Source organism: Anolis carolinensis, chromosome 5, assembly GCF_035594765.1.
Source record: "Anolis carolinensis isolate JA03-04 chromosome 5, rAnoCar3.1.pri, whole genome shotgun sequence".
Lineage (NCBI taxonomy): Eukaryota > Metazoa > Chordata > Lepidosauria > Squamata > Dactyloidae > Anolis > Anolis carolinensis.
Window position 1 is genome coordinate 49234525 of NC_085845.1, and position 24219 is coordinate 49258743.

Sequence of the window (24219 nt, forward strand, 5' to 3'; positions counted from 1 at the left end):
CCCAAAAGATTGTCACTCATTTTGCTAAGGCACAGCTTCAGTTATCTGGAAAGGCAACATCAGGCAATAACTGCTTGAAGGCAGTTTCTGCACATTTATCAGAGAGCGCCAAATTGCCTTTCCTTGGCTCTTTCAGTTATGCATAAAAAAAGCCCATGAGCTGAGAACCAGTGCAATGGCTTCTTCATACATGGGTATCATCTGGACAGGAAGATAAGTATGGATCTGCTTTCAAGACGTTAATTCCAAAACCGCTAGTCCCAGCAGGGAATTTCTGCATCCTTGTGAAATCTGAGTGAGCCCAGAATACATTAAAGAGTCCAATGATTACTTCCCGATTAGGTGATGGGACAAGCTAATACACTCACCTTCCATTGGCCAGGCACTTAACCCAAAAATGTGAGTGCCATGAACAAATATAATGGGTACAGATGTTCTTCTTAAAGGAACTGCCCACATGGCTGCTAGATACTTTATTTCTCATAATCTGGGCAAAGCTGCAGCACCAGACAGCCTTGAGGGCATGATAAACCTCTCTGTATCCTCAAGAAGCACTGCTTGGTAGTTAGAGACCAATTCTGAACTGTGGACTTGGAAGCCTCAAAATTTGCACAAGAGAGATAAAATTGGAGAAAAAAAATATAGACACTGCATTCATCTGGGTTGACAAAACATAACCCTTGACTAGATAGCCCATTAGCCAATATAAGGCATCTCTCTGTTTATTTGTAATAGGTGGTGGTCTGTGTGGTTTCCTAGTCAAGATTCATAATAACATTTGATTCCTATGCATGGAAAACAAGCCATCAACTCCAGCTAAAATGTGCCCTTGGGTGAAGATGAGGTAATCAGTGATGGGGTTGAAAATTAAGCATATGTTGAATTGGCTCTCAACTCTAATGTCCATAATTTTGGACGAAAGGTTGTTTTGGAGAGCCTGTAATTATGTGGTGCAACACGTGCAAGAGTATTTCCTGCAAGAGCCTTGCTCGCACAGCTATACCACATATAATATCTGATAGGCTCACAGCCTTTTGCTATTTGAGCTTCACTGATCTACACAAAGCATGAAGAGACACAAAATAAAATTGACAGCAGCCTTCCAACCAATTGTGTTGCACTGCATTTTTGCACATGTGTCTCTGTTTGCCTAATCCACCCAATCTTTCCATCATTTTTTGTTGGATCTGCTTTCACTGCGGCAGTGCAATCACCCTGTTCTCAAATGCAACAATCCATCCACTGTTGCATGCGTGCGCGTATATAGCTATTTCTGCCCTAAGGCCATCCAATCTCCCTGCCTACTGCTGAGAATTGTGAGAAACATTTGTTATTCTTTAGACATCAAGCCCACCAAGGTCCTTTTTTAAAATGGCAAGGGCACTGTGTTTGATGGGATTGCTCAATGATAGCTCTAACAATAATACTGCTAGCTGGTGTCTTACTCAGACTGATAGTTTGTATTTGTGAGAATACCCTACATTGTAATATGATACTAATTTAAAGAGACACAGAGAGAATATCAACTTCATTTCAAATAGATAATAACATGGGGAATCTCTTCATAGTTTTCTCTCCTTAAAAAAATAAAAATTAATGTTTTAGCAAAGATTAAAAAATAGGCAGACATGGAGGCTCTGTAGGTGAGCTATTACTAATGAATAATTAATTTTCTTGATATCCTACCTTTACACCAAAAATAGTGTAACAATAAGATAAAGCCAAAATACAAAATTATAATTCAAACTCTGACTGACACCATGTTATAGTGTTGTAAGTATGCCTTACAGCATCATAACTCACATTTTTGGTCACCGAGGGGTTGGAGTCGTTCAACAACCCAAAGACCTCCCCAGCCTAACCTGCAAGCCACACAGTGGCTAGTAATATTTCCAGGTGACATGGCCTAGCTATTTTGCTTTAGCTGGATGTGCTGCCCATTGCAATCTGCAGGGGTGTCCTAGGAACCACTAGAGGTCCCTGCTGGTGCCTCTTGCAGTGGAGAGATAGCTGAATGAGATACTTTTGTCTCCCAGCACAGGATCTCTTGCCATAAAATCAATTAAATATGCATTACTTTAAAAAGAATCCATAAAAAAGAAATGAGTAGCATCTGCCAGTTAAGAGACCTACTTCAACAAAGTAGTCATCTAATCTAACAAGCCAAAAAATCTGTCTGAAAGAAAGCGTATTTGCTTTCTGCTTGAAAGACTATGTTAGACAGAGCTAGCTTGACCTACCTTGCAGAGCTTTGAAAAAGTTACTCTTGTGGATTGTATCTCCCAGAATTCCACAGTTGACAATCCCAACAGCTGGCTGGAAGATTCTGGGAACTGAAGTCAAAAAAGTAACCTTTCCAAGCTCTACTTTCTAGGCAAGGTTTTCAACTCTTGATTGTGTTCTGATCAAGCAGGCCTTGATAGAAATGCATCTCTACCACTAAGCTTTTCGCCTAAGGATATTGGCATCTACAGCAGGACTGACTACAGTACAAATCCTGCTCATCCCTAGGACTGCAAGTTTAAGTAGGCTTGTGTCCCTGCCTACCACAGGCAAAGTAAATAGCAGGTATATCTAAAATCCCTTGCTAAACATATATAAACTACAAAAGAAAGAGAAAATGAGAGAGCAGATAAATCTACCCAAAATTTTAAAGGACAACTACAAATTTGGCCGTCATGGAAAACAAGAAAAGTGGAAGCTGGCGAAAGAAAAAGTCATTCCTGGACTCACAGAGGAAGGAGGCAAAGTTCACCTGACTGCGTTGTTTCATGTCACATGTGCTTATTGTCAATTCTGAATAAAAACTTGGCTGAAACATGTTGAATTGCTCTTCTTTTACATGTAGTAGGAATCTAGCCCTATCCTTTTCATGTTATTTCTGTATTTACTTTGTTAACCTGTATTCTTAGGTACAGTACTGTTATTTAGGGGCCTAAACATCAATTGGCACCACAGATGGGACCCTATTTTGGGGGTCCCTGACCAAAATAGCTGTCTGATCCTAAGAGTTCCAAGGCCGGCCTTTCCCAATAGACCCAGCTTTGAGCGCTCACAGGACTCCATTGTTGCCCACCCAGGCTGCTCTCTCACGGATCTCACTATCCATGACCACTCTAAATTGCTCTATTTCAATTGATCCTAAACACCGGGAGCCCTCAATGGTGCAGCGAGTTAAACCGCTGAGCTGCTGAACTTGCTGACTGAAAGGTTGGTGGTTGAAATCTGGGGAGCGGGGTGAGCTCCCGCTGTTATCCCCAGTTTCTGCCAACCTAGCAGTTTGAAAACATGAAAATGTGAGTGGATCAATAGGTATCGCTCCAGCAGAAAGGTAATGGCGCTTCATGCAGTCATGCCGGCCACATGACCTTGAAGGTGTCTATGGACAACGCCGGTTCTTCGGCTTAGAAATGGAGATGAGCACCAACCCCCAGAGTTGGACACGACTAGACTTAATGTCAGGGGTAAACCTTTATCTTTACTAAACGTACTAAAGATACCAAATTCCATCTGATTTTGGAAGCTATGCAGTCTGCTTTTCAGTTCCCACTATGGAGGATATTTGAATATTAAAACAATTGCATATATGAATTGTATATAAAGAATCTCATTTTGATTTTGAAAGCCTGCATGTTTCAACTAAGGTCCAAGTTATAATACTGCTGCCCAATTTATTTAGGGTGCCTTTTTCTAAAATAAGATTGTTCAACAGTGTTTGGACTGGTTTACACTTTTGATGCTGGGTCACTGCTTCATGGCAACATGCTTTACACTATTTACTTAAGAGTTTTGTTTTTTCTACTTTTAAAAATACCACACTGTCCTCTGCTAAAACCTAACTGATGTGACTCTGGCAAAACTACTAGTAATGTACATTTAAGATCATACCTCTTAACAGGAAGAAAACATGCTTCCATCAGAGCATTCAAATTAAACAGACATGTTCAAGGGACTGCTATTTAGCCTAAGAGACAGATCCTAGGTTACATTCAACTTTAGTTAGATGCACAAGTTGAAGTCAGATCAGAAATCCTGGATTCTTAACATCATTTTAAGCATCCTGAGTACACAAGTTCACTGAGGTTCAAATTACATGAGATAAGGATCACCCATAGCTTTCTTCATTCAGCTTTTAACAATGCATCTACACTTTACAAAATTAATTGACCCTAATATAACTTGTTAATTAATATAACTTGTTAATATTAATTAACCCTAATATAACTTGTTCAATATTATTTGATTTTTTCAAATCATCAGACTTTAAGCTGTATTTTGCTTTAGCCATGGGTGAAATGTCAGAAAGGTAAAGGTAAAGGTTTCCCCTGATGTTAAGTCCAGTCGTGACCGACTCTGGGGGTTGGTGCTCATCTCCATTTCTAAGCCGAAGAGCCGGCGATGTCCATAGACACATCCAAGGTCATGTGGCTGGCATGACTGCATGGAGCGCCGTTACCTTCCTGCCGGAGCGGTACCTATTGATCAACTCACATTTGCATGTTTTCGAACTGCTAGGTTGGCAGGAGCTGGGGCTAACAGCGGGCGCTCATTCTTCTCCCGGGATTTGAACCTGGGACCTTTTGGTCTGCAAGTTCAGCAGCTCAGCGCTTTAACACACTGTGCCACCAGGGGCCCAGAAGAAAGGTAAAATATGAATAAAATGAAATAAAAAAATAATCTGAAGCTATGACAGAAATAGTCTCTTCTGGGAGACCAGAAAGAAGGATGTTTTGTCTTTTTCCCTTCTTCCGGTTTTCCATCACTGAAGTACCCCACAGCTGCTTTTCGTCCCAAGATATCGAAAAAGGCTGCCCTCTTTTCCAACTCTGGATTTAAAATAGCTTCGATTGATGACACACAAAGTGGAGATGGAAAACTGAGAGAAAAGGATCCAGCCCCACTCTTATTTCCAAAATAAAATAATGAAGACCAGAGAACTACAAATTATTACAAGACATAATACCTATTGCTGCAGCCTCATACATATTGCTTAATGAATAGAGCTTTAGAATGTTGCTTTTTCCAAGATACTAAGAGCTGTAATCCAAAAAAGAAACTATGAATGAACCTTAGGTCTGGCTCAAAGTAAGAATTTTTGCAGAGTAAACCCACAGGACCAAGCTGCAGCAGTATGCTTATTGCAATCCCCATATAACATTTAGGTTCTTTGTATTCAAACACAAACAGAAGGCTTGTGGAGATAAACAAAGGGTCAGATTGTGTTCATTTGGTACCGTTAGCTACAGCAGAAATACATTTTACAGGTTCAGACTAAAATGCTTTGTGACACAAACAAATGCTAGAGGAAAATTATGTTCAAAAGAATACTCACTTGTTTGGCTGCTGGAGAAGAAATCCTTCCACTTCCCAGAAGGTTCAGAAGTTCAGCCAAAAGAGAAGGACTGATCGGGCTAGACATAAAAAGTGAATTAAGTAGGCAGATATACTTGAAGAGGATAACCATATTTTAGATGTAGCTGTATAAAAGCTAGTGGGGTGAGTGTGTCTCTCTCTACTGAGATTTCCATTTAATTTCTCACATCTCTAAATATCCATGGAAGGTTCATAGACTGTCAGATACAGTATGCTTCCATTATAAACAACCTCCTAAATTTGGGACCCCTTTTTGTTTGCTCCTTGAAAAAGCTGGGCATACACCCCATTTGAAAGTTGTTTATTTACATCACTTTATTTATTTACATCATTTTTAAATTGTTCAAAAGGATGTACACACTTGTGGCAGGCTAGAACATGGATGAATACATTTTCCATGCACAAAGGCATGCTTTTGTTCCCTGTTATGCTACTATTTACTTCGCCTTTTGTTATTGTAAAACAAATACTGATGCCAAGGCTTTGACATTTGAACAGACATGCAAACACATGTGGACACTGAAGCAGAGATTTACACTGACCTTTTGAGTACATGTGAGCAAACACATTTGAAAAGCGTGAAGATTAAAACACAGCTAAACTACAAGCTCAAATTATTTTGCTTATGTTGCACATTAGACCTACACGTACCCTATTCCTAATCTTTGGTTAGGCCTAGTGCTAAAATGTCTGTACTATTATGAAAGACTAACTGCTGGTGTAAGGTTTTCTTGATTAAAAAAAATAGACCTCCAAAAGCCTTACCTTTCCTTTATTGTAAGATTATGCTTTTTTAAATAGCCAAGCATATCTGTCAGAATCCAGCCAACCACTTTTCTGGGATTCATTTCTGTTGCTTTCATGACGGTTTCAAAGAACTCCATTAATCCATCTTCATTCTGTCCAGAAATAAAATGTCGTATTAAAAAGCTAGCCGCCAAGCCAACAATCCCTGAACCTCCCTCTCCAAAACCTTTATCCCAAATCTTTTTAGGACTCATGATACATGCAGTATTCTTAACTTTTTTGGCTTCTTGGTAATTCCCAGGTGTCAGTCTGATCAATGTGCTTCAAGTAACTTCATAATATTTCCAAAGGAGCATTAGCATGAATACTCAATGGAGCTGATTGATAGACAAGGCCTTGGCCTCTCTGCCAATTCTGCAGAAGATATATACCTTTACCATTCATTAGCTTGTTACCTGGATTAATTCATGCAGGAAAGTTCAGTTATCCAGTTTGGCCTAGGGGATAAAAGCCTTGTGACTTGAAGGTTGGGTTGCTGACCTGAATGCTGCCAGGTTTGAATCCCACCTGGTGAGAGCACGGATGAGCTCCCTCTATCAGCTCCAGCTCCATGCGGGGACATGAGAGAAGCGTCCCACAAGGATGGTAAAACATCAAAACATCCGGGCGTCCCCTGGGCAACGTCCTTGCAGACGGCCAATTCTCTCACTCCAGAAGCAACTCCAGTTGCTCCTGACACGAAAAAAAAAGTGATATGCTGAACCCATAGAGTTTCAGTGTTGGTAAGATGATACATTAGGTCCCAGAACATCATCTGATAACTCAGGCATGGGCAAACTCCGCCCCTCCAGGTGTTTTGGACTTCAACTCCCATAATTCCTAACAGTCAGCAGGTTGTTAGGAATTGTTGGCGTTGAAGTCTAAAACACCTGGAGGGCAGAAGTTTGCTCTGTTTAACAGAAGTTTAACTGCTCTGTTATGAATGGCTTCTGCATGACACTGAAGACATTCTTCTTCAAAGTGACTTTCCAAGCTAATGATGTTATTCAGACCAGCAACTGAACATGCTCAGGAGTCAGGGAACTCTATCAGCACTCACAGATCCTGGAAGGCCTTACATGTCCCCACCCCTTTTTTGCTAATTGAATATTCATGCTGTTGCAGAGAATGTTTGAAATTCAAAAAGGACACTTTCAAATCAGTCTTTAATTCTTAGAATTCTGTAGAATGGAGAAAAAAAAGTTTCTAAAGTGGTGTTTTTTTCCCTAAAGTACAGTGATGTGAACAGGAATTTATAACCTTGTGTATTTACATTAAAGTTCTGTTGATTGGCTATGACAAACAGCATTACATCATTGATTACATCAAGAAATTAACATAAAAGTAATTGTAGATATTTGTATGTAATGAAGACGGGTTTTTTTCTTTAGTTGGTTCATACCAGCAAAAGTATTATTTCTAATTGACATCAGTCTGTGCAAAAGATTCTTCCAAGTTGTTTTGTTCCCATACATCTCTGAACGTCTAATTGCCTTTGGGAAATGGAGAAAACTGCTTTCTCCTCTTTCTTTCTTTTTCAATCCTCTTTTTATCAAACAGAAATGTAAAATCACAGAAGTATCAATGCCACTGAAAATATCCAAGTGGCATTTTTGTCCCCACTTTCTTGAAAGCTAGAAGTCACTTCTTGACATTAAAATGTCTCATAATTCAAAACAGGCCACAACTAGGAGTAGAAAGTGGATCTTGCCTTCTAGGAATTGCCATGGATCATAAAAACACACACAAAAAACAAAAACAAAAAAACCCACCCTACAATGAGGACAAACACAACAACAATTTACTGATTAGCCAGTTGGCCTTAGTACAGTACAAACACAACATACATCAAGTTCACTTAAAATAAAATACAGATATACAGGTATTTGCCAGCTTGGTGCCAATGTAGCTTAGCCATAGATATATGCATCACAATGAGGACATATAGTACAGTCCTAACCTAGATAAAAGACATGGGTGCTCAGACGTATAATATTTAGTAGCAGACCATGGTGTGACGCTGGAAGGGCATGGTGTGACACTGGGACCTTTTCACACTGCATAATTATATCACTATGATTTCACTTTTAACTACCATGGTAACATCGTATGGAATCCTGGGATTTGTAGTTTGGTTTGAAAATAGAGCTCTCTGGCTGAGAATTCTGAGCACTTACCTGCAAATCCAATATAAGGAAGACTATATATATATATTAATAAATGAAATAAATATGGCTCTCGATCAGGCATGGGCAAACTTCAGCCCTATAGGTGTTTGGGAGTTCAACTCCAACAATTCTTAACAGCTGAAGTTTGCCCATGTCTGCTCTAGATTAACTCTGAGTATTGCTAAATGCCATGTCAGTTCTTTATACAAATGCTTTCTAAAATGGATGAAAATCTATTATTTTCAGACGTAAAAGGAGAATATAATCATCATGTGTGGATCTATCAAATTTGTCTGTTGTCTCTTTAAACTCAATTCATCCCGAGTGGTAAACCTTGTAGCTTTTGCAAAAAAAAATTAACTGCAAGGAAAGCGAAGGCAATTGTCTGCTTCCAGACAGTTTTTACTATTGGGAAGTTGATCAAAATGCACAGCAGACTCAAACCAATGCTCGCTCAGAGAAGAATACAGGAGACATCTTATGACTCACAGGAAGAATATTTTTCTTTCAGACAGTTTGTCAGCTTAGGGAATAAGCTCAAGCAAGGCAACCCTTGAATGGATCTTGCTTATATCCAATGCCAAGTGCAATTTTCTCTAAAATCCTAGCCCTTCTCCAGTCCCACTCAGTTCAAAGTGAACTTTCATCAGGAGTTTCAGTTTTTTAATGAATATATTATACACATATTTCTGACTTCATAAAAATTTAATATAATAAAAACATTGAGGTTTTTTTTAAAATACTAATTTGTCTGATAACCACTATCATTTTGAACATCATGCAGAGATAAATCCCTGAATTACAGAGCCAGAGTGGGGACTTTCATATACTGAAGCCAAATATAGCCCCCTGGACTTCCCCAGTTGACCATGTTCTTTCTTTATATCATCATTCTAATAATATCTCAGACTTGTGAAGTTTTCCAGTCTAAGATTTTAGTTTTAAAATATTCTGGCATTTTTAGCCCCCCGTCGTCGTCGTCGTCGTCTTCTTCTTCTTCTTCTTCTTCTTCTTCTTCTTCTTTTCTTCTTCTTCTTCTTCTTCTTCTTCTTCCTCTTCCTCTTCTTCTTCTTCTTCTTCTTCTTCTTTTTGCATTTGGCCTTGATTGCCAAAGGGATGTAGCCTTTTGAACATCTGTGAGATTGAATTAAATTCTTGTTCCACACCATAATATGCATATTCTTTACTAAATGAGATAAAACATCTGACCAGGAGAGTTCAACAGCAATTAAGAACTTGATTTAGGTATAGAATGATGCAACAACTGAGTTTTCTCCAGGTTCCATGACTATGACCACCTAGGCCCAAGTCATGTGTAGTTGGGATTTGGGTCAAAAGTATGTGGAGGCAAACAGTGGATTATCCCACAGATTTTCCTCTCCATAAGATTGCCGACTATACAGAACAGGGATGGAAAATCTTTGGGCCAATAGATATTGGACTATAACTGCATCCTCTCACACCACTGACCACACTTACTGAGGATTATGGGAGTTGGTTGGGTATTATTATCCCAAAAGGGACTCAAAGCGACTTGACATAAAAGCATCAGCATAATAATTTAAAATATACAAATATACAAACATTAAAACAGGGTTAAATGTAAACAGTATTTAAAAATTCCCAGTTAAAAACCACAGCACCCCCTGAATTGATCTTAAAAATCTTTATCTTTAAAAGCCTGTCTAAATAAAAAGGTTTTAACCTGCTGCAGGAAGGACAACAATGAGGGGGCCATTCTGGCTTCCCTGAGCAGGGAGTTCCAGAGTTGAGGGGAAGCCACCAAGAAGGCCCACTCTCTCTTTACCACCAATCATGCTTGAGATGGAGGTGAGACTGAGAGAAGCGCCTCTCCTGATGCATTATATAATTATATAATGCATTATATTATTAGCATAGCACAATATTAGCATTATATATTACTATATTGAACTATACCACTATAAGGTAAAGGTAAAGGTTTCCCCTGACGTTAAGTCCAGTTGTGACCGACTCTGGGGGTTGGTGCTCATCTCCATTTCTAAGCCAAAGAGCCGGCGTTGTCCATAGACACCTCCAAGGTCATGTGGCCGGCATGACTGCATGGAGCACCGTTACCTTCCCACCGTAGCAGTACCTATTGATCTACTCACATTTGCATGTTTTCGAACTGCTAGGTTGGCAGGAGCTGGGGCTAACAGCGGGTGCTCACTCCGCTCCCGGGATTTGAACCTGGGACCTTTTGGTCCGCACTATACTGTACCACTATACTGTAATATTCTGTTAAATATAATATAAAATTAATATTATTATATGGTATTATTAGTAGTATTATATTGCATAACATTATAATATTTTTATCAATATTATATGTATACACAATATATTACATTATTAAAACTGATATAAAATATTATATTATAAAACTGAGGGCGGGGGCCAGGAAAATGACCTTGGAGGGCCGCATCCGCCCCTGGGCCTTAGTTTCGGGACCCCTGGTCTAGGACTTTAAAGGTCATAGCTAGCACTTTGAATTGTGGGTAGGCACTGACGTACATTGCTTTTGGGTGATTTATGGTCAAAGATTTGAGAATATTAGTAGTTTTAGAAGTAATTTTAGAACATTGGTATCATAAGATAAAAGCACCCATCCTGAAGGAGGAACTGTGCCTTCTTCATGATATATTGAAAAATGAAGTTCCATTTGCTCATTAGATTCTCAAAGAGCCATAATCTGGCACACAAATCAAATGTCAAATGATATGAAAAATATTATATTAGCAAAAGAGAACAGGAAGAATTTCTATATTTATCAGGTTCATAAAATGTGCTGGCGCAATTGGAAAGCTTTGGATGCCTCCCAAAATGCAAAAGGTGGGGTGAATGTGACATTTGCTCGTAACATCCTAATTCTCTGTAATTTTAAGCCTTGCCCTCCAACCATTACCATAAGATTTTATGAATGGAAACTTCAGTTATGAATATAAATATGGACGATAAGACACTTTCATTAAAATGTGTATTATTCATGAATGTGTTATTTTTCAATGTTTTGGGAAGATGTGAGGCATTCTCATTAGAGAACATTACACATCAAATTAAAGTTAATGCAGACAGCAAAAAATTAAATGCCCTTTTACTGAGTTGTTCTGTTCATGATTAAGCTGGGAGACCTTCGACCTCATCAGACAAGTCTTCAGCAGTATCGTAGGACATGTTTGCCCCAGTTGAGCCATGGAGCCCAACACCGCCCATCAGATGACTCAAGCTTACTTCTAGCAGGGTTCTGTGGCTCAACTGAGTCACAAGCGTCCTATGATGCTGTGCTCAGAACATGTGTTCTGTTTAAAACAGGGTCAGCATGGGAAGAAGCCGCACAGCAACGCTTCCCCACGTGTGGTGGGATATATGCAATAGTTTCTTTTCAAGATCAAAAATGCTCATGGATTTTAGATTTAAATTGAGAATGTAAAAACCCAGTTATTGTTGCTTGTTTGCAGATATGCTTTTAGATCTCTTATTTTCCAGACCAGAAAGTTCTGAACCTGGTTTAGGTTCCACTGAGCCATGAAGTTCATTGTGTGACCTTGGGCCGGTCACCTTCTCCTTGCCTGAGGCATTCAGAGAACAGACAATTAGTACAGGCTGCCTTAAGCTCCTTGGAGGCAAGATGGTTTACAAATGCATCACGTGTACATGAGCATATATGCATGTACACGCATATAGAGCTTTCTAGTTTGAACCCTTAATTTACCTCTGTGAATTACTCTCCCAAGTACTGACTCTGTCACACCTTACTTCACAACTAATCCACAACTTGCTCCATTTTATTGTCTTTTTTGCAGATTTTGTTTCCTGCTTATTTTGATCCTTGAATTACATATTTATGCACCTTTTAATAATAATCTTTACAAATTAGAAGAAAGGGAAGAAGAATGTACTGTAATTAGAGGGGCTTACTGAAAATCTTTCAAAATCCTCCAGAGAAATAACACAACACCAACTGGGATAAGCAAAGGGAAGACAATCTTTCAGTACTGAAGTATGACATTATTTTAATGCAATTTCCTCTGCATAATGCTCCCACTAACAAGTTGGCAGGGAACATGGATCTTGCATTTTGAAGGTATCTCACTACCTATGCCATTTATTTAATGAGCACACTTGGGCACTCTAACTTGAAAGACTGTTCATTAGATTTATGCATCTTCCCCATTAGCAATCTGCTTGTATTCCTGATGTAAGCTTAGAACATCAACAGAAACACCATGTCTCATGTGAATTTAGATTAGCTGGTATCTCAGTGAATTAAAACAAAGAGAAAAAAGCCTTTGTATCTAAAAGTTAAAAGGATGTAGGTAGTTATTCTAGGGCCGCAAACATTAACAAAAATTCTGCAAGATTTAAATTGGTTGATATCATTCTCATAATTAGAACCTGGTTTACTGTCAGTACAGCTGTGCAAGTTTACAACATAAGGCCTAAATCGAATGTCATGTTGGCAGCCATCTGCTACTGCAATGAGCTTTTTCCTCTACACATCTCTCTGTAACTTTCATTGTCACCTACAAAATTTGCTCTGGGAGGTTCCCCAGACATCTGGAGCCAATTTCAAGGATACCTATGGGGCTCTGAGCAAAGTCAGAGATGTGGAGGACTTACTTTATCCCAATTTCACTGGCAGAAAGTTCCATCTGAAAACATGCTAGTTATCAGAGACAGACAATAATGACAATAATAGGTGAAGACAATAATGAAGAGAAAGGGTAATAAAGACAAAGCAGGAAAGGCTTTGGAAGATTCTGGGAGGAGCAGTAGTCCAAATAGCAAATGTTCAAAGCTGTGCCTAAATGTCCTATTGGTGGGCTTCTCATGGTCAACTGGTGAGCCAATAAGAAAATTGAACACTGAATTATATAATTCTTCAATCTGATCCAGCACAGCTGTTGTTATAGTTATGTGCATTTTCCCATTTCCCTGCTAGAGTGACAAGTGGAAAAATCAAAAGCAGTTGTCAAACACATAAATGAGATAAGAATGAAAAGAAAGGGAGGAGGAGAAACAAAAGTGGTTAAAATTCTGGTTTACAAATGGAGTCAAATCAGGACCAAAGAACTATTATTTGTGATTCTGTATCAAACGATGATCCTGGCTGTTATTTTTCCACCATTAAATATAGTCATGAATTTTGATTCATGAACATGTTTTGATCTGGGGGATACAAAGGTTAGTTTATCTTGCTGCCACATACTTGCACTCAATTTCACAGCTGGATGTATAAAACAAAGCACAAATAAGCAGGTGGTGGCAATAGATTGTGGGGAGAGAATAATAATAAGCCCAGCTGAGTGGCTTCCTGGTGACTTCCAGGGACCCTGGTCTTGTAGGGGACTGTGATGTCATGGACCTTTTGTAAAATATTGTTTTCTGTATCAAGGTAATTTGGTTTTGTTTCTATGGTGTAATTTCAGTAATCGGGTAAGGAGCTAGCAGAAGGCGGTGAGCGAATTGAGTATTGAAAATGAAAGATGGCTGGTGGAATGTTTGAAGGAATTTGAATAAGGCTAGTGGGTGACAGTGAAGAACAGAGTGAGGATTAGGATTAAGAGAGTCAAGTTTAGAAATGAAGGAGTTAGTAATTTTAAGAGAAAAGTCTGAAAGTAAAATATTTCCTTCAAATATATTATTTACTCTGCTTTGTTCCAACTTCTATGATTTTTTGTGTGCGTATCATACACTTTTGGCCTCTGGGAACACTTTATACGTACATAAATATTGGGTTCCGACACTGTGTCTATGGTGTCCAGTGGTGATAAATGTTGCACAATATAATGCAAAGGAACCCTGAGGGCATACTCCAGGCCACCACAGTGGTGGCCACAGCCGTGAGACAGAAGAAGGACCTTACACTGATGGCAGGATTGGGAAGAAGGGGCAGATTCTTACACTGAGGTCTGAGGTGGGCAATAAGGAAAAGGTCCTTACACTGTTGGCAGTGGTGGAAATAAGAGAAAGCCCTCATTTTTGGAGATAGCAGTGAGATTGTGGAAGCCTTTACGTTTGATGACAGTGACGACTTAGGCATAATCTTACATCTGGTAGGGAAAGTGATGGAAGACGGGACGGGAGCCATGCAATGTCACAGTAAATTTTAAAGACAATAGTTATATGACCATAACGATGTTTATCAATTATTATATATTATAGGAACACTCAACCAAGACTGCAAATAAACTCTGAGTCCATTTGCGTGCATCCAAGCAGAAACAGAAAGGCATTATTAGACATCTCTCTTACCTAAGAAAAATCTATGGGAATTAATAACTGGCTGACATTTTGAAGAGAGTCTTCTGAAGTGCTGACTCTTTGAAGTGCCTTGGTTTATTTGGATGGTGAATCAATAGACCTACCAATAAGGTAAAACTGTGCTGAGGCTGAATCCCATAGCGTTCAACAAGCTTTGCTCTCTTTGCACTTGGGAGGTCTGGAAGATTCTCCCGCAACTGATCAATGTCCACCACTTGCTGAGGGTTTGCGTGAGCCGGCAAAGATGTAGCATCATGAAGAATCAATGGTGGCAGGTTTGGCTCTGGCATAAACCTGGGGAGAGAACAAAGGGATGCTCATCTGGTGTTATTTCTAGTTAGGTCTGTTTGCCACATCCTAACAACATGCAACAAAGTTTGCTACTCATCCAGCTAATGATGTAACTTGATGTAACCAGACCAAAAACACGGAGCATGCAACTTGACTGCAGTCCTCTGAGTAGCAATAGATAAACTGCTTTGCCAAGGCGTAGCCTCAAGCTCTTTTTGATGATCCACCCTTGGCTGTCAAAACAGTCAGCAATGGGGAGAGAGAATAAATTTAAACCATTTTACACCCCAAAACACAAACAAAATGCAGATGCCAGTTATCCTTCTGAGTGCCAAATGGGACCTGTAATTCAGACCAACTGGGAGAATAATCTGGCAAAGGGAAAAAGCAAGACTGACATCCAGCTGCTAAGAATGTTTTCATGCAGGTTGCAACCTCCCTCGTATTAATCTGAGATTCAATGAAAAAGCAAGCTGTGCTAAAAGCCAAGTTGTCATCTTCAGTGGGGTGCCACAACAAATGAAGCTGAGTGACAGCATCAAAGAACAAGGGCTCAATTGAAGAGGGGGCCAATTCCAACCATGATAAAAACATGGAATTAAAAAGCCAATTCTGGCCTTACATGAACAAATGGTGGATTTGCAAAGTCAAACAATTACAACATTGTCATTTCTTTTTGCAAACAGCTGGCATGTATTCTTTGAAGTAGGTACATTTGTGCTGCACCCATTGGTTTGAAATCCAGCTTTAAATAAAAAATGCAGTTCAGAAAGTAAAATCCACCATACGTTCTGCTCCGATTTATTCTTGCACACTTCTTCCTGTGTTTTTCTCTGCCATTTTTCTGCGCCATCCAAATTAATCAGTTTAACCAGCCATACAGGATAATGCTAGTTAATACATAAAGAACTAATGAAATGGCCACAAAACTTGCTACACAGAGTGAAAGCATAAGAGGTCATTACTACATTACTTATACTGTAAAACTGCATTAACTGGCGGGGGATCAGAAAAGTTATTGTGACTCAGCAAAATGGTTGATAAGTACAACCCCTTTTATCCATATGAAAAGGAACTCACAAAATAGTAATCCAAATAATTGACAATTCAGAGTGCTATCTATGTAGTTTTGAATATAAATTAAATATGGATAGTTGTTTTGCTTTCTCTCCCCCCCCCCCCCCCCAATCTTAAATTACAACAAGCAATCTACATCCTACTATAAATAAATCTTAGTGGCTTTCTCTTTACTTCTGCTCAATTTTAGATAAACCTCTTTCAAAGAATGGCAAAAAATTAAATGGTTTCAGTGTAGACAGGCATTACCAGGAAGCACATAGTACTGGCCATTAAGCCATAACAAGGAGGAATGAATATTAATGTTTAATGGTTTCTCACTGGCTTATCAATGAACTACATTCTTTAACATGAGATTGTTAGATTTAAAAACTTTTGTGGGTAGCCATGTTAGGCAGAAAATAAAAAAGCAAACCCTACAAAAAATATAAACATCCTTGCAATAAAATCTAAAATCCATCCCGTGCCGATACCTGGTGAATTAAAAGGCACAACATTCACCGGACTAGCTCTGATGAAGCAAATATGGTAAATGGCTACAGAAAGTGGAAGTGTCAGGGTCATCACGATACAGTATCTACATTTGGATGTCTTTGATCATAGTTGTAGGCTGAGTGAAAACAAAGGCAATATAACAAGCAATAATGTTTGACTTCCTCATTTGAAGTTATTTGTTTGGTTGCATGCTGCAAGTAACTTCTTCCTGAGCACACAGAAGACTGGGCAACTTGGAGGCGCTGAATAGTTATGTCCATCTATCCAATATGAAGCCACTGCCCCATGATCAGGGTCTTTGTACTCTATGGTACATGTGTAAAACTCAGGGCTGACAGGCCAAATCCGGCCTGCCATGTCATTTTATATGGCCCTCCAGATGCTGGACTACAACTTCTGTATTCCTCATCATTAGACATCATGACTAGAGCTGTTGAGAGTTATAATACAGTGACATCTGGAAGGCCACAGTTGGTTCTGTTTAGTCAGGAGAGTGTGGTTTGAATTTATATACAAGGCTTGTGGATAGATTGTCTGCTGTTAAAATGCACTTTAACCTTTTCCCAACCCCAGAGACACAAGTCCTGTTGGGCTGCGAGTCCCATTATCCCCCGCCACATGACGAAAAATCAAAAGTGATGGGAGTTGTTGTGTAATAACATCTGGGCATCTAAACTGGGTAAAAGCCAAACAGCACCAACCACTATCTAAAAAAATTATAGTTGGCCCTCTGTATCCACAGATTTTCCATCAACAGACACAACAGCCTTTTGAAGGCAACCATAAAGTTGTTGTGGCCCTCACTTTGACATTAATTTGAGGGCAGAAGTTCCCGACCATTTTCGATTTGTGACTCCATTTTATAGAGGCAAAGTGACCCACAACCCCGATACATTTAAAATAGGCTTTTTAATAGGGTAAATGAAAACACATCAAAAATAGATTTTTCAGTATAATATAATTCAAAATAATGTTAACTGTGCATGATTCTGGACCTCAGAACAAGGTGATGAACAAAAGGTTGTTACACATTTAGACAAACAAATCTCTGTGCAGGATGTGATGACGTGATTTTTTGTTTTCCTTTTTTAAAAATTTTCATAGTTCACCACTGCCTGGTGACTGCACAGAAAAGTATTTGCAACCCATGGATTGGGAATCACTGTTCTAAGGTATAGAGATAATTTAAGATCAGTTGAGGCCTAATGAGGTTTCTTTATCTGGCATTGGAGGGGTTAAACATTTCTTTAAAAAACAAGTTCACATCATATGATGGCATAGAATTTACTTCCTCACATACAGGATTCCCAAATCTGTATCTGAATTATATACAGGTATCTTCAGTTTAGAAAATCTTTTGCCTTTTGGTTGGTCCAATAAAAGGCAGATTACGATTTTTCTTCCCATGAGATTGTCAGTTACCAATTAGAAATTTTGTTATAATGTAATTGAATTAATTGAGTAAAGAAGCAGTGGTTTTATTTCCTGTTGCAAATCTAGTTAAAAGGCAGCCAATAAATATTTGTCCTCAGGTTCTTGACTTTGAAGGGGAAAGTAAGCGCATAGTAACGCTTGGCTCCACATCATCAACATTGATGTCTAGTAATGCCTTTGAAATAAAAATGAAGTGTGATTTTCATGTGCTCAATTAAAAGTTTATTTTAAACAGCATGTTGGATGTGAAAAAAGTAATACAGAAAGCAATTGAGTCCTATTTCTTCTTCCCTTCAACAGCAGCCCTCTGCTCCAATGACTTCTGAAGGTAAAAGACTCTCCTGAGTGGGTCAGGCTGGGGTGTATTGAGAGATAAAGGAGATTATGAATAAGCAATGGGTGCCTCCGCCAGATTGTCAAGAACCACTCTCTTGGTTCCCCAGTTCTTTTTGTGCCATAGCTGCCTCCATTCAGAAGACTTTCTGACCTTCGACAAAAGTGCCTTAGAATGGCTGCCAAGTTGAGAAGATATGAACGTGCGGAGTAAGGTTAAAAGATGGAAAAGACACAATCTGGCAGCTAGTTTTCATGAGTACAGTTGGCCTCCATATTTGCAGGTTTCACTTTTGTGGATGTGATTATTTGTAGATTTGATTAATATGTTCTCTTTAGGAATTTCTAGATCTTTCAGCATGACTCTGTGATGTTATCTGTAGAGTTGTGATGCTTTCTCAGGCAAAACTATTTGTGGTTTTTTCCATTTTCATAGAGGTTCTCTGACCCTAACCCCAGCAAATGTGAAGGACTGACTGCATTTCTGTAGCTCAACCTCCACCCAAATATAGTTACCGATAATCCTGTTTGCCTTCTTTATCCCTCATTGCAATGGTGCACCTAAAAAAGCAGAACAAGTCTTTTAAAAATAAAGCATGATAATCAAAGGTTTTAGTTAGTATAGTTCTTTCCACAAAATGCTAATAATTGTAAGCCATTCTTGTTAAGGAAGATTTCAGGTGTCATTTGAGTGGGGGAAAGTAGTTATATTACTCTTATGCACAGATTTATTTTTACACTGCCCATACTAGAAATGTTATTAGTTTGCCACAATTAAAAAAATGTTTACAGTGTTGAAATAACATATCTCATGAACACAGCTGCTGACAAAAGCAGCAGGACAATAACAAGCTCCAGAAGTCTTTGGCAATCTCTAAATGTTTATGAACTTTCATTTTTATGTGGCATATTAATCAGTATCTTCAGGTGAGGGGACACTAAATGGCATTTAGACAGAGCTTGAAAATATTATGGAGGAAGGGAGCTAGGGGAATTATGGTAAATATCATTTGTTCAAAATAATTTTTCCAAGCTCTGAATTTATATTACATGCATCCAGACAGTTATCTTCTCCTTCTGAGGAAAATTTGTAGTCTATAGGATGGACACAAAGGATGAATAATTTCACCTTGGAGAACAGTCTTACCCATATCTTTTGGGAAGTGATATATATGAAAAATGGTAAAATGAAAAACTCACCCAAGCTTAAAATCAAAGGTTCGAGTTTCGTTCAGAACAGTTCCACCATTCTCTAGTTCTTCAATTTGCCTTCGTATTTCATAGTCTTAAAGAAACAAGAAAACCCAGTTTAGTTATGTTGAACCACAAACTGTGTTCTGTGACAGACAAGAAGGTAAAGATCAGGGTTGCTGTGAGTTTTCTGGATTGTATGGCCATGTTCACAGCAAAACTCACAGCAACCCAGTGATTCCGGCCATGGAAGCCTTCGACAACACATAGGTAAAGAACATTTTTAAGTCTCATCGAAACCAGAGTAAACCTATTACCAAGAAAGAGTTGTGAAGAAACTAAACTGCTCTGAGACAATTAAATGATAGAGTTTGTTTATATCATTTTAGAAGATTTAATTTTTGAACTCAAGTCTTTAAAAAAAAAAACATCCAGGAGCACCACAACTGAAACAGTTATTGTGCCATCATATTGACTGGGACAAACTGTTCACTGTCATCATCACCTTTATCTCACAAGTCCTCTTAGGTCCCTTCTACACAGCCATATAATCCAAATTATCAAAGCAGGTAATCCACATTATCAGCTTTGAATTGGATTATATATATACTGCCATATAATTCAGTTCAAAGTGGATAATCTGGATTTTATATGGCAGTGTAGAAGAGGCCTTATAGATCAGAAATTTTTCCTAATTCAAGCAGAACCACAATGAGAGCAGCAACATTAAGCTGTGCTGATATTGTCTATGCTAGCCTTAATTGGCGTTTGGAGCCTCCGGTCGTGCAATGGGTTAAACCCTTGTGCCGGCAGGACTGATGACCGACAGGTTGGCAGTTCGAATCCGGGGAGAGGGGTTGAACTCCCTCTGTCAGCTCCAGCTCCTCATGCGGGGACATGAGAGAAGCCTCCCAACAAGGATAATGAAACATCAGCATCCAGGCGTCCCCTGGGCAACGTCCTTGCAGACGCCCAGTTCTCTCACACCAGAAGCATCTTGCAGTTTCTCAAGTCACTCCTGACACACACACACACACACACACACACACACACACACACACACACAAACAAACCCTGTTGTTTTGGAGTACAATTTCTACAATCCTTGACCATTTCCAATGTCAGATAAGTTTAATGGGCTTCTGCAAGGCAACATGGTTGGGAAAGTGGCTCTTCAGGATTTCATATAGGAATCTTTCCCATTCTTACCTGGTAATACCAGGGAACATAACCTGGAATCTTATGCACGCAAACCATTTGCTCCACCACTGAACTGCAATCCTTCACATAGCATATACTGATACTCATCAATGTTACTATTTCAATTTTGAGTCAACCGGTTGCATGGGTATGTAGTCTCTCATGTGATACACACAAACCAGACTCATGTTCTTTGTAGGTCACACATCTTTTCCCTATCTCACAGCACCTCCTGTATCACTTTCATTAAAAGAAAAATGCAACCAAACTGATAGCTATGTGTGTATGTGCTTTGAAGCCACCTGTCAATTCATGGTGACACTATAAATTTGATTGGGTTTTCTTAGATGAAGACTTCTCAGAGGTGATTTGCCACGTCCTTCCTCTGAAGGACCAGCACCAGGTATTTGTGGGTGGTCCCCTAGTTTAGTAGTAACCAGGGGTGACACTGCTTAACTTCCATGATCTGATGGGATCTGGTGCCTTTAGGATAAACAACAATTCATTTTGTAAAACAATTCATTTTTTCTCTCTTTTACAATGGGATCTGCTAGCAAAATCACATCATCGAGAAGGCATCAAAGGCAATACAAGAAAAACACCTTAAATGTATATTTAAATGTATAATTATGCATATTTTTAAATGTATACTCTTAATTTTATTGTAATTTTTAATCTCGATGGATTTTTAAATCTGATGTAAACTGTTTTTTGATGTGTATGTTTATATTGTAAACCGCCCTGAGTCCCCTAATGGGTGAGAAGGGCGAGGTAGAAGTGATGTAATAAATAAATAAATAAATAAATAAAATAAAGTTATACTATTTGTAAAATCAGTTTGCACGCATGTGCATACATATATTGCACATGGTAAAAACATAAAATAATTACATAAGGTAATAAGATTAAAGGAAGGCACAGCAGTTTTGAAGAGAACAAATTAAACCTATATGCTTCATTTCAGACAATTAAGTACAGTTTAAGCTGGGGTGGGCTACTATGACCTTCAAAATGCTGTTGGATTGAAATTCGTGTCATCCATCACCACTGACTACGCTGTCTAGGCTGAGAGGAGCTGCATGCCAACAGATGTCTACTGGTTTTTAGGACCTTTGTAGAACACAGGTGGCTTGGTCTCACCGATTACATGGCATAAGCAGTTTTTCCTGATAAGGAACGCTTACATACTTACTTATGCTCTCTACTGAGGCTACCTGTTTCCAAAAGCATATACCAGTCTCTGTAGTTCCAAGCTACACCTTCAAGATTATGTTACTGCTTACATAGAATCACCAAACACCCTTTATTATAAGGGCTATCTCTTATAGGGCTGGAATGTGTCTTTTATTGTAAGGACTGTCACTTATTTGAGGGTTGGAAAGCTTTTCATTTTATATCAAGGCCAAAACATTCTGGGTTGGGGGAGGGGCATGGGCCCTTCATAAAGAAGTATAGGTATGTTGATTTTACAGAGAAACATGTGGCTAGGTTAATTGAAATCAATGCTTACATTTGGTATTTATGCAGAACACAAACTTGTTAATAGCTACTTCCTGACCATCAATGCTGCATATCACAAATTTCAGCTGCTCTTTATGGCTACTTTGAAAACCTACTAACACTATAGTCACAAAGCACCAGACTGTTTTCTGATTCTACGCAGTATTTAGTTTTCTCTAAACCAGATTTGTGAATCCAGTTCTATATTTTCGAGCAACATAAAGCTCTTTGTTAAGATCTTGGAGTTTCAAAGCATCTACTAAATTCTACATTAGATAGTTTTCCCCTGTTCATCAGGATCTCACCTGACTGTGATATAGATTTTTAGGCTAATTTTAATGTATATTTTTATAGCGGTGCTATAATTAATTTATATGATTTTAAAATTGTATTTATAAGGCCAATCTGATGAGCTACAAGGCAATGCAAAAAATTAACTTTCCAAATTCTGCCACCAACACATACTTGGGAAACCAAAAGGATATACTGTATATATAGCAGGATTGTATTAAAAGATCTTGTCCAACCTTTAAAAAACGATGATGTTAAAAGGCATGAACTTCCAAAGTATCCTAATTTTTCCACTACGAAGTTGTGCTTCATTTACCTATTGCTTTTGCGAGGAATCGGGCACTGTTGATATTCTTCACTTCAGTCCTCACTCCGTACGGCTGTCCAGGGCGATGCACAGATACATTGGCATCTACTCTCAGTTGGCCCTCTGAAGAGACATCAACAGATGAACAGGTTTCATTTCACAGCATTAATCATATATTCTCTGTGAAACATTTGTAGAGGGCTTCCAAAAAATTGAGATTTGGACAAACATAAATTGCCTCAGCCTGGAGACAACCCAAGAGCTGATATTCCCCCAGAACCAGAGCCCTCCAAATATTGTTGGAATGTAAATCTCCTCATCCGTGGACACTGGCCATTCTGGCAAATCTAAAGGGACTTGGGAGTCCAAAATCAACTGGGTCAAAGGCTCCTCATTCTGCTTTACACTTACACCTGTCGCTACTACACTGCTAATTTCCCCTTGATGATAGCTTTGCCAAAACAACACATTTTCCAAAAGGATATAACTAGAAGAGACTGACACATTTTTATCTAAAATGAAACACAAGCTGGAATCGCTTCTAAAAGTTTGTCCCACCATATTCTACCTGTGAATCATACATATGCACCCATTCCATTGGTGCACATCTGAAGACACAGTGTGACTACAAGTAATCTTTGTATGCCCAAGAAAACTTATTTGGAACATAATCCAAATCTTACAGAAAATAATCCATCATGCATTGCAAGCTATACATATTCTAAGATGAAGGTTAAAGAACTTATAGGAAACACATCACAGGAGGCCTTTACAGCTCAGATGAAAATGTCTGGCAAGAGGAAATAGCCAGAAAAAATAGTGGCAAAACTCATATGGAAAACAGTTGTGTAAAAACACTGAAGAAATTATATTGCTTAGCCAGCATTGCACCACCTGACATCTGCCAGGAAGTAGCAGCCAACAATGAAAAGACCAAAGCATTGACATCTCCAGTCCATCCCCTGTTCGGATATCAGCCAGCACGCCAACGCCTTCAATTAAGAAATAGCTTTCTAAGATCTACAGAGATACTCACAGGAACACCTCAGCAAGCAAGAGTCCAAAAGTGGCAGGCTAAAACCCAGAACCTTAATCAGTGGCTGACGCCTGATGAGAGACTCCCCCATGGGCACACAGAAGGCTGGGCAACTTGGAAGGCGCTGAACAGACTGTGCTCTGGCACAGATGCAGAGCCAACCTTAAGAAATGGGGCTACAAAGTGGAGTGACTGTGGAGAAGAGCAAACCACAGACCACCTACTGCAATGCAGTAAATATGCAACATGATACCACTTTTTTCCAGGTTTGCTTCCTGAGAGTTTAACTTAACCAGATGGAACTATTTGGATATGTTCTATCAAGAAGAAAGCAACATTCTTAATGGCAAGTGGCAAAGCCTCAAAGCATCAAGACAGAAGATGGCTTTTCTAAGGTTGTTTTGTTTTTTACTAGCACAAAACTATTCTTTGAGGGTTTCACGGAGCTTTGT

General features: G+C 39.0%; 1 protein-coding gene across 2 annotated transcripts in view; it reads right to left on the reverse strand.

The window, feature by feature from the left end:
• gatb (glutamyl-tRNA amidotransferase subunit B) overlaps positions 1-24219 on the reverse strand; it is a 68324-nt gene that overhangs the window by 10018 nt on the left and 34087 nt on the right. For both annotated transcript variants that reach the window (XM_062981078.1, XM_008111976.3), the window contains exons 6-11: positions 22741-22854; positions 19443-19527; positions 18759-18803; positions 14717-14906; positions 6139-6272; positions 5333-5411 (exon numbers count right to left, since the gene is read on the reverse strand). In XM_062981078.1, the coding sequence (XP_062837148.1) occupies positions 5333-5411; positions 6139-6272; positions 14717-14906; positions 18759-18803; positions 19443-19527; positions 22741-22854 (647 nt within the window). The remainder of the gene's footprint in view (positions 1-5332; positions 5412-6138; positions 6273-14716; positions 14907-18758; positions 18804-19442; positions 19528-22740; positions 22855-24219) is intronic.